This window comes from Marmota flaviventris, chromosome 10 (assembly GCF_047511675.1).
Source record: "Marmota flaviventris isolate mMarFla1 chromosome 10, mMarFla1.hap1, whole genome shotgun sequence".
NCBI lineage: Eukaryota > Metazoa > Chordata > Mammalia > Rodentia > Sciuridae > Marmota > Marmota flaviventris.
Window position 1 is genome coordinate 64,808,707 of NC_092507.1, and position 12,036 is coordinate 64,820,742.

At 33.4% G+C, this 12,036-nt stretch overlaps 1 protein-coding gene across 2 annotated transcripts in view; it reads left to right on the top strand.

Annotated features, from left to right (window-relative positions):
• Positions 1 to 11,693, top strand: part of Dnajb4 (DnaJ heat shock protein family (Hsp40) member B4) — a 41,261-nt gene extending 29,568 nt beyond the window's left edge. For both annotated transcript variants that reach the window (XM_071617969.1, XM_027935269.3), the window contains 2 exons: positions 3,188 to 3,756; positions 5,145 to 11,693. In XM_071617969.1, coding sequence (XP_071474070.1) covers positions 3,188 to 3,756; positions 5,145 to 5,378 — 803 coding nt within the window. In that variant the 3' untranslated portion in view covers positions 5,379 to 11,693. The remainder of the gene's footprint in view (positions 1 to 3,187; positions 3,757 to 5,144) is intronic.
• The last annotated feature ends 343 nt before the right edge of the window (positions 11,694 to 12,036 follow it).

Below are 12,036 nucleotides of genomic sequence, written 5' to 3' on the forward strand. Positions count from 1 at the left end.
AACTCTAAAGTCTTGTTGTAAGTCTGGATTTTTACATATTAGATCTCCTTAATGTAAGAGTTATTTAAATAGTATCATTTTTTCCTTGAAATTGTAATTCTTCTCCAGTATTTCTTCTTTTGATAATCTTTTAATCAAGTTAACTAGCTAGTGGAAGTCATTGCTATGGACAGTATTCCCAATAAATATTTGTTTTTAGATAGCAAATTTGTTGGTTGGTTTTAAAAATAATAGCAGACCTACTAATAGGCAAATGTTTTAGAATGCATTCCTTGATCACACAAAGAGATGATGGTATCTAGAAAATATTTTGAATGGAAGAAGAAATCCAGTTGAATATTAAAGTTTTCCATTAACAGTTAAACTGCACATGATTAACTATAGTTGATGACATGCTTGTTATAATTCAAGTGCTATATTGCAAATGATACTTACATAATAATTCATGTTGTATAATAGTGGCATGAATTTTGATAGAATTTTCTCAGCTTTGTAGTAGCTTTGTTCTTTATCTGAGCCACATAATTGACCATTTAATATCTAGGAAAACCTCAAAGCTGCATTGGAGGCTTTTTGTCAGTTTTGATAAATAATACTTCAGACTATGTATGAATCTTTTTAGGGATTCAGTAATCCTGACAGAGTTACCATTTTTGGCAGAGTGGGGAGAGGTTTTAGGGAAAGCCAAACCCATGATGTAATAACTTAAAATGTTATTCTTTCCATGAATTCATTATGGCTCCAAAGCATTTAGACTTTTTGGCTTGTAGAAAGTTAGATTAAAAAGCTAATTTAACCAATTTTCTTAACTTTTTTCAAATTTTTTCCCTTGTACTAGTTGGGATTGAACCTAGGACCTTAGACATGACAGGCAAGCACTGTACCACTGATCTACATCTCCAGCCCCTAATTTACTTACTCTCCAATAAATAATTATACTCTATGAATCTGTGTGATGAAGGATAAAATTATTGAAATAATTTAAGCATTCATTTTAGTTACTTGGTTATAACCTTGAGTTATATATGTATTCTTTCATTTAAAGAAATATGTCATTAGCTTTTAACATGGGGAATATAATTGTACTAGTAAAATTTATAAAAGGGAAGCTGGGCACAGTGGCACATGTCTTTAATATTAGCAACTTGGATTATTTTATTTTATTTTTGGAACTAGGTGTCAAACCCAGGATCTCTAACATGCTATGCATAGTACCCTATCTCTGAGCTACACCCCACCTATTCCCAGCTACTTGGGAGGGAGAGTCAGAAAAATCTCAAGTTCAAAGGCCAGCCTGGACAACTTACTGAGACCTTGTCCCAAAATAAAAAGGGCTGGGTATGTTGCTCAGTGGTAGATTGACACTGCACTGGGTTCAATCCCCAGTACTGCCCCCCCCCCAAAAAAAAAAAGCCAAGCACAGTGATAACACGACTGTAATCCCAGCAGCTCAGAAGGATTTTAAGTTTGTGGTTAGCCTGGTCCATTCAGTGAAACCCTGTCTCAGAATAAAAAGGGCTGTAGATGTAGTTCAATGGTAAAGTGCCCTTGGCATCAGTTCCCAGTCCAAAAATAAATAAATAAATACACAAATACACACACACACATACACATATGAGTTTTGGGTGAACTGCATATTAAAAGTTATTATCTAGCATATTCTTGTCATTGAGTTTTTACAAGGAATTTCTCTAACTGCTATTTGGTTATATCCTTCAATTTTGACATTTTCAGAGTATTAGATCTCTTGAGATTTCTATTCATGGATAAAGGTAAAAATTTAGACATGAGTTGAGACTGTTTGATGGTATAGAATACATATATACCTTTTAATGGAAGAAGCCAATATGGAATAAGAAATATGCTCTCCCTTTGAGAGCATGCAGAGTATTTCCAGTGGAACTTTAAATTATTTTGTGCATTTATCAGTTTTATAGTCTTATTTTCCTCCTGGTTCCCTTGGTTAGGAATTCCCATAAGGTTGCCTCAGAGACTTTGCTGATTTTAATCTCAGTATCAACCCCTTAAAAGATCACTATGCTGTTGTTTTATTGGTTTTAGTAGAATCTTTCTTTAGCATATAGTAGAAAATGCTTTTTCAAATATATGTAATCTTTTGTAAGCTACATCTTACTTAGTTGAGCCTCCGAGCAAAATGTCACTATACTGCAGTCTGAAGTGGGTTGTCCACAATAGACAAAAATAACCAGTCAAAATCCATTTACATGGGAGGAATATTTACAGCTCTTGATTTTAGTCTTGTTTTTAGAATAAAATTATGATGATATATGCCTAAATAAACAAATTTTGGTATTAAGGTATAAGAACCTTAGGCTGGGTGTGGTGGCACATACCTGTAATCCCAGCTACTCTGGAGGCTGAAGCAGTTTAATCTCAAATTCAAGTCTAGCCTGGGCAATTTAGCCAGACCTTATCTCAAATTACAAAATGAAAAGGAGTGGGATTTAGCCCAGGGGTAGAACACCCCTGGGTTCAGTCCACAGTACTACAAAAACAATTTAAATGTGTCTAAAAAACCATTTGTCATAGTGTGTCCTCATTGTTGGAATTTTTTTCCTCTCTGCCATAGAGTTTCTTTCTTTCTTAAACAGTAAAAGATGGCCTGAAATAAAGTTAGTATGTATATGGAACTATATATTATTAATTGTATTTATTGATTATAATGGTACTTAAACTTCAGATTTTGCATTGATTACTAAACACCTTTCAACTGAAAAATTTTAAAAACTTATATTTGTATACTTCAGTATGCCAAACCAGTAGTTTATGAGATAAAGGATTCTTAAATTTTTTCTTACTCATTATAAAACAAATACTCGGGAATAAATTATTATTATATTTGTATGTATGTGTAGTATTGAGTGAGGATTAAACCAAAGCCTCAAACATGATAGGCAAACTTTCAACCATTGAGCTACATCCCCAGCCCAGGAATAAAGTATTAAAGCTAAAAATTTGGAGGAAGAATTTGAAAGTTAGAAATTTAACTTGGGATGGAATTTTTAGAAGGTATTTAGTTATTTGTATTTAGATATAATTATATTTATGACCGTTATTAATAAATTGCAACCCAATTTGGCCAAAGTTTCTGAGCATTATAGTTTTTGAAAGTTTAACTGTCAAAGAGTTGCAAACATTTTGTAATCATGTTTATCTCTTCACATAGGGTTGAAAGGAGGAGCAGGAGGTACTGATGGACAAGGAGGTACCTTCCGGTACACCTTTCATGGTGATCCTCATGCCACATTTGCAGCATTTTTTGGAGGTTCCAACCCCTTTGAAATCTTCTTTGGAAGACGGATGGGTGGTGGTAGAGATTCAGAAGAAATGGAAATAGATGGAGATCCTTTTAGTGCCTTTGGATTCAGCATGAATGGATATCCAAGAGACAGGAATTCTGTGGGGCCATCCCGTCTCAAACAAGATCCTCCAGTTATTCATGAACTTAGAGTATCACTTGAAGAAATATACAATGGTTGCACCAAACGGATGAAGATTTCTCGGAAAAGGTTAAACCCTGATGGAAGGAGTTATAGAACTGAGGACAAAATTCTCACCATTGAGATTAAAAAAGGGTGGAAAGAAGGCACCAAAATTACTTTTCCAAGGGAAGGAGATGAAACACCAAATAGTATTCCAGCAGACATTGTTTTTATTATTAAAGACAAAGATCACCCCAAATTTAAAAGAGATGGATCAAATATAATTTATAATGCTAAAATTAGTTTACGGGAGGTAAGTTAATAGGACCTAGGATTCTGAAACCAAACATATTTATGCAGCTGATTGATCTTAGGGAGTAATCTAAGGGACAGCTAACATTTATTTTGTACTTATTGTATCTTTTTTATGGTAATCCTTATAACAACTCTCTGAGCTAGTACTACCTTTAATCTCTTTTATGAAATTGTATTTTCTAAGTTTAATTATTTAATCATTTAAATGTCAATTTTAAGTGCAAACTGAATTATGTATGATGAGACCTTAATACTAGATTAACTCTATTCTGTTTTTACAATTGTTGTTTATAAGATTTGCCCTGAAATCTCATCACCTTAATCCATTTATAAGATGTGTTCTAAAATTATTAATTTGGAGTAATAATGGTATAACAAAGTATTAAAATCATAATGTATATTTTATAGTAATTATTACATAGTAAATAATAACATAATAGTAGTACTTCAGTATAGTTCTTGAGTTCTTATTTGCACTATTTCTCAAAGTAGATTATAACCCATGAAATATGGCCAAGACAATTTTAGGTCCTGCCTAAAATTCTCAAGTGGCTCTACATAATTTCTACATTAAAGTCTAAACTTGACTTAAAAATAAAAGGTCATTTTAAAATTTGACTTCTACCTAAAGATGTTCTCCCTGAGTTTGCTCTGTTATTATTATTTTGTGTAATTCTTATCATAGTCTCACCTCTATGCAGCACTATTGTTCTTCAACTTTTCTCAGTACCTACAACTAGTCCAAGGCTTAGCTCCAGCTTTCTAGGGTGATAATGTGAATGCCCTTTTTCTCACAAAAGACCTCTGTGCTCCGACTATAATTACTAGTTTGCTTGTAAGTTTCTGTGAGCTACTTGTGCTTTCCTGAGGTGGCGTCTTTGTTCATGGTCTCTCTGTGGTTCAGTAGGAATTGTGTAGCATGTAGTAGATAGTAAATATTTGTTGACTAAAACAAGTGTACTCTTCTTATCCTGTGGTTTTATAGAGAAATAGGTATTGCTCCCATCTTGGTCTTTCCAGTTCTAAGCCTTCTTCCTTTCTTGCATTCCAATTTCTGCGTCTTGATTGTTGTAATAGAAACTTCAGTTTATCCATTTCATACCAAAGCATTGTGAAAGGCATCCTTTACTTTTCCTTTCCCTTTTTCTTAACTTTTCCCATCTTTTGTAACATCTCTGATTATAAATGTCTTGAAGATTTTTTCTTTTCTTTCTTTTTTTTTCCTGAAGGATTTTTCTAATGGGAAAAAAGTTTTGTAACTATTATTATTCTTTAGGAAGTTAAAATTTTACCTTAATAATATTTTTTTTACTACTTGGTAATATGTTTACTTAAATTTTTTAAAAGTTTTAGGTTTTGTTAACTATTTTATTTTGTGCATTTTAGGCATTGTGTGGCTGTTCAATTAATGTGCCAACAATGGATGGAAGAAACATACCTATGTCAATAAATGATATTGTGAAACCTGGCATGAGAAGAAGAATTATTGGATACGGGCTGCCATTTCCAAAAAATCCTGACCAACGTGGTGACCTTCTAATAGAATTTGAGGTGTCCTTCCCAGATACTATATCTTCATCATCCAAAGAAGTTCTTAGAAAACATCTTCCTGCCTCATAGAATGAAGAACTTTGTTACCCATATTTTGATAAGGCACTGAAAATATAAAAGGACTGGCAGTTTACTGATGTAGATGTGAATTCTGTATAAAAATGTGTAAATTCTTCTGAGGGCTCATTAAATTGCATGAATAGAGAGAGACGGGTCAAATAAATAGGCAAAAGGGATTTTTACAGTTAGAGACGAAGAGAAAACTACTCACTGTATTTTATTTCTCCCAAATCAGAAATATTAGTATTTTGCTTATATATAAAAGTTGGTTTTGTGAAGTCAGCAGATATATTTCTAATAAAGTTTTAGACAATCCAAGTACTTTATTTCTTACATCTTTAGATAACCAGTATTATTAGGTTCTCATTTATAAGTCACCCTGAAATGCTTGAGGGCTAAATGTTTGAGGGCTAATACCAACCAGTAAAAGAACATATTGGTGAATATGTTTCGCCATTTTGATTTTTGAAGTATGTGGTAACATTTCTTAACATGGTTGTAAGGTTTTTAAAAGCAGACCTTTTCTTCATAAAATAAAATGAATGGCAATTTATCTCCTCTGGAAATCCCAATTGCCTGAATTACTGATATTTTAGAAATAGACTTTTTAAATGCCATATGTAATTTTATGCAAGTTAGCTATATATCTTGGGCTTAATAAATTATCGGCTCATTTTGTTGTCCACTAGTTTAAAATAATTTGTTTAGTAAGAAATGTGTTTTTAGAGGAAACACTGTTACTTGGAATTAATTTCCAATTACACAGTCTTCTATAACTTACTTATATATGCTATATAATATACCTTATATAATTTCCCTAAAAAAGAATAAACTATGGTAGTTGAACCAAAATATAGGAAATATAAACACTAACTGCTGCTTATGGTCAGTATTGCTACTACTTGTTATGCACATAAATATTTTACTTTTTCATATGTATAGATTGCATTTCTTAGGTTTTTTAAAATATATTTGCGTTTAAAAATTATTTTGTCTTCTAATGTTTTGAGAAGTTTTTGGTTTAAAAAAAAAAAAAAAAACTTCCCAGCCAGTTATGATGGCACATGCCTGTAATCCCTGTGACTCAGGAAGCTGAGGCAGGAGGATTGCAAGGCCAGCCTCAGCAATTTAGTGAGGACATAAGCAACTTAGTGAGACCTGTCTCAAAATAAAAAGACTGGGGATATGGCTCAATGGTAAAGTGCCCCTGGGTTCAATCCCTAATACAAAACAAAAACAAACTAATAAAAACAAAACCACTTTCCATAATGATGAGACACACACACACTACACACACACACAATTGGATTCTCTCACCTTTTAGTAGAATTGAAATCTTTCATTATAAATAGGTTATAATAAGTACATACCTTATAACTTTATTGAGAGAGAATTTATATACCATAATACAGTTTACTTTTTTATGTATATGTGGTGAGGAATGGACCCAGGACCTCTCGTGCAATATAAGCACACATTCTACCACTAAGCTATACCACTGACCTGTTAGTTTACTCCTCTTCCCCTGCTTTGTGTGTGAGAGTGGCACTGAAACTAGGCAAGTGCTCTCCATTAAATATATTCCCAGCCCATATTTGCCCTTTTAAAGTGCACAGTTCAGTATTTTTAGTATGATCATATAGTTGTGCCATCTTCATTAATTCCACAATATGTTCATCACCCCCCAGAGAAACCCTATGTCCTTGGCAGTCATTTCCCATTTTTTCCTTCTTCTAACCACTGACAAACACTAATCTACTAATCTGATCGATTTGTCTATCTGGATATTTCATATAAATGGAATAAAATAATGTGTGGCTTTCTTTTGTCTGATTAATTTAGCTCAGCAAAGATCCATATGTGTTGTGTCATCTATCGGTATTTTTTTTCCATTATGTGGCAAATAACATTTCATTATATGTGTATGTCACATTTTGTTTGTGCATGTGTGCACTACTGGGGATGAACCCAGGAGCTCTCCACCCCTGAGCTACTTTCTCAGTCCTTTGATTTTTTTGTTTTGAGATCTGGAATCATTAAGTTGCCAAGGCTGACCTTGAACTTGTGATTTTACTACCTCAGCCTCCCACATAGCTAGGATTATTGTTTTGTGCCATCATGCCTAGTATATTTTGTTTATCTGTTAAGGTGGGTGTTTGGGGGCATTTGTTTTATTTCCACTTACTGGTTATTCTGAATGATGCTGCTATTGACATTTGTGTGCAAACTTCTGTGTGGACATAACTTTTCAATTATCTTGGGCATATACCTTAAAGTAGAATTGTTGGAAATAACCATATACTTTGATTGCAAAAGGAAGATACTTGAAAAAAATGCAAAGATTTGAGCTAATCATACTTGCTCTATTTAATTCATAAATTCTTTATAACTTTCTTTCTCTGAATAACAGTTAAAGTACTCTTGGGGCACTGCAGTGGGTGAAATGCCCTAGGGAAGTGTGAACACCTTGGGAATTTTCTTATAGTCTTAAAAAGCTGGAAGTGAAAAGCATTGTTGTGGTGGGTGTGATTTCTATTTTAAACCCACACTTAATGCAATTTTCTTCCAGGTAAAATAAAGGATTTATAGGTTAGATATGTGAATAGTCTTTGTGTTAAATTTTTTTTTTTTAAGTAGAGAATTATCCTAAGTAGTAAAATAATAAATCTACATTGTTATACAGTGTACTAATCTATCTCTCTCTTCTCTTAAGGAGATACTAATAATGCCTTATCATAGAGTAAGTGCCCAATTTTTACTTATCAAACATTGATTTAATAGCAGTAATATAAGTAAAGTTTAATTTATTATTTTTTTTAATTATGAGAGTATTTTGATTTTAAAATATTCTCTTGAACCAATTTTGAATAGCTGGAATAGTTATGAGGTACTGTAGATCCCAGTAAGCTAAGTGATAAAGATACTTATCTTTCCTACAAGAAAAACCACATTACTTATGGTTAAAAGAACAACCATAGACCAAGATCATTGATGGCTTGCCAAAAAAAAAAAAAAAAAACATTTTGTTTGGCCAGCTCGATAGTTTAAAAAACATTTTTTAATTAGGCTGTTTCTAGGCAAGGCATACACTTCTGCCACTGACCTACCATTCTCTATTGTGTTATATAAAGCTGTCATGCATGTTCAGTTCATTTGTCTCTGACATCTGAAAGCATCTGAGTTTGTGACCCCTACTTTAGCTCATCACTTCTGCCTATTACTACCTTCTCTTGGAAGCAAGGAATTGAAAATGCTCCTGCTTCTTTATTTTTAGTAAACTGTCATTAGAATAGTTATGATGGGTATAATTATAATTCATATATATGTTCATCATAACATATATATGATTGAACTCAGTAAATGGCTTAGAAATGATATATTCTCATATTTCAAGAACTATGTACTTAACCTCCCAGAGTTAAGAATAAATGGACATCATCCTTAATTTAAAAACAATTTTTTGGACTGGGGTTGTAGCTCAGCAGTAGAGTGCTTGCCTCGCATGTGGAAGGCACTGGGCTTGATCCTTAGCACCACATATAAATAAAATAAAGGTATTGTGTCCATCTACAACCAAAAAATATTAACATTTTTTTCTCAATAATGTATAATGCAGTATACCGCCTATATGTCATGGGGGTGTGTGTGTGTGTGTGTGTGTTTGTGCTTTCTCCTTTATGGAAACACAAAAATGTTGCTTGTTATTGTTTGATAATAGCTTCATCAAAATTTGGATGAGTAGATGAATGTTATAGATTAAATATCTCAATATTTTTAACATTTCCTCTTTTTTCCCCCTGTGATTTTAGTTCATAAAATTCATAAAACTTTTTGAGTGGGAAAGAATTTTAGAAATCACATTTTCTATATGAAGAAGTAAAAACCAGGGAAGCTAAGTGAGTTGTCTGCAGTTAAAGACCAAGTTGTAAAGGAACTCAGAATTTGTCTCTTTCTCAGTGCCATGTTTTTCCCCAGTGTGCCATTAATGTCTCCTGTTGTTAAATTTCCAAGAACAGAGAAAAATGTTTTAAAGTTTGTTTGCTATTTATTTGTATAGTCTAATTTAGCATGTATATTTGAAATATTTTGAATAATTTATGAAGACAGAATATAAAGTCACAACTTATGAGACACTAATTACAGAATGGGTTATTTTTATTTGTGTGTGTCGTGCTGGGGTATCAAACTTAGGACCTCACACATGCTAGGTATGGGGTTCTGCCACTGATCTTCAGCCCTTTTTAAATTTTTATTTTAAGACACAGTCTTGCTAAATTGTCCAGGCTGGCCTTGAATTTGCAATCCTCATAAATCTGAAAAGTTAGGATTGTAGGCATGAACTATCATGTAGGTTCAAAAACATTTTTAAAGGAAACTAATAGCAACAATATTAGGAGGGACCCTTGATTAATTTTTAAAAACTGTACCCCAAAATTATTTCTAAAGTGCTATAAGGCCATATTTGAAGTTTCATATAAGCCATATAAGATTTTTGAAAGAAAGATAGTATCTATGTGAAATTATATCAGTGTACACAAAAGAGGGAGGAGGGAAGGAAGAAAAAAGCTTGCAGAATTTATCAGAAAAGTTTATAATGAATAATAATCTATAGAACCTCTATATTCATTTGCAAATAGAGTAATCTCTCTCAATCTAAAAATTTGTTGGTACATCTCCATTAAAATATTAGTTTGTGTGACTACAGTTCTTAAGCTATTGAGATCATTTTGAAAAGAGAAAACTTGGAGTTTGGACAAAGAAAATGATAGTAAATGGTAGAAGCAAATGAAAAAAATTCAGATGCAGCCTTAAATGTTATGAAATCAGAGACAAAGAACGTTCTTAGTGTTTCTGTTAAAGGGATGGCACTAAAATGAATACCAGGTCCCTCCTTTCCCTTTTTCCTCTCTCAGAATCTTGAAGTGTCGGGTGTGATGAATTTATTTGTTTCTCAACTTTTTTTTTTATTATTATTTGGGGGGCGTGTACCAGGGATTGAACTCAGGGGTACTTGACCCCTGAGCCATATCCCCAGCCCTATTTTGTATTTTATTAGAGACAGGGTCTCAAAGAGTTGCTTAGCACCTGCTAAATTGCTGAGGCTGGCTTTGAATTTGGCAATCCTCATTAAGTCAGCCTCTGAGCCGCTGGGATTATAGGCGTGTTCCACGCGCCTGGCCTTTTTTTTTTTTTTATAATCATTTTTTTACATGACAGTATATTTTGAAATATTACACATACACATAAGTATAATTGTTTCAGTTAAGGTCCCATTATTGTGGTTGTACATGATGTGGAGTTACATTGGTCATGTATTTCTATATGAGGACAGGAAAGATATGTCCAATTCATTCTAATCTTTCCTATTACCATACCCCCTCCCTTCCCTTCATTTCCCTTTGTCTAATCCAATGAATTTCTAATCTCCCCCTCCCTTATTATGGGTTAAAAAGACTAATTTAGGTCAGGTGCAGTGGCACATGCCTATAATCCCAGCAGCTTGGGAGGCTGAGGCAGGAGGATAGCCAGTTCAAAGCCAGCCTCAGATATTTAGCGAGGCATTTAGCAACTCATTGAGACCTTGTCTCTAAACAAAAAAAATTTTTTAAAAAGGCTGGGAGTATGGCTCAGTGGTTGAGCCCCCATGGGTTCAATCCTCAGTACCAAAAAAAAAAAAAAAAAAAAGACTAATTTAGAATTATTAATAGATACAAGTCATCTTATTTAATATTTTTTCTTGTTAAATATGATGTGTTTAAATATTAAGATCAGCCATTGGCTAGAAATCCTAATTTTGTGGTGGTGTGAAATTTTAAAATTTACCAGTTATTAATACAAAATAGTTTTACATGTAGTTTTGATCATTATAACAGGCTCAAATTGTTTTAAAAACTATGTGTAGTTAAAAAAATGGAGACTATTGCTATGTAAATCTCAATTTCTTTACATAGGCTTTGTTATACATGCTTTAAAATGTGTACATGTTATTGAGTTAAACTATTTTCAGCTGGATGTGGTGGCGCACACCTGAAATCCCAGCTATTCAGGAGGCTGAGGCCAGCCTAGGCAATTTAGTGAGACCCTGTCTCAAAATAAAAAATAAAAAGGGCTGGGAATGTTGCTCAGTAGCAGAGTGCTTGCCTAGATGTCTGAGGCCATAGTTTTGATTCCCAGCACTCCAAATAAATAAACAAAATATTTTCAGAGAAGCAATTTATTTTAGCAACTCTGGATACTGGTCCCCACCCACCTCTGGAACTTGTTATTTACTTCTTCAGTGATTGTAAGAATTTTTTTAGTAAAGCCTATTTTACCTTCACAGTGTGAAGCCTATGATGTTCCTCTTCAGGTGAAGCAACTTTGGGTGTTCACACAGTAACCCTGAGATGGCAGTGGTTTTGATAAGGTTCTGTTTGAAGCTTTATGTTTCCTTGACCACATCTAGATGTTAATCTCCATTAGTTGCTAACTGATTATTTACTGCTTTCAACAAGCCCTGGCATATACGTTGCTCTATACACAGCAAATTTGGACTTCTTTGAAAGGGTAATACTGAAATTTTGTTTGAGATTTGCTCTGACCCTAGGAGGGCTCCTCCCAGCTGTCTGTTTCTCTTTGAAGTGATTGGTATACCAACTGCCCTGATCTGATCATGACATATTGTATA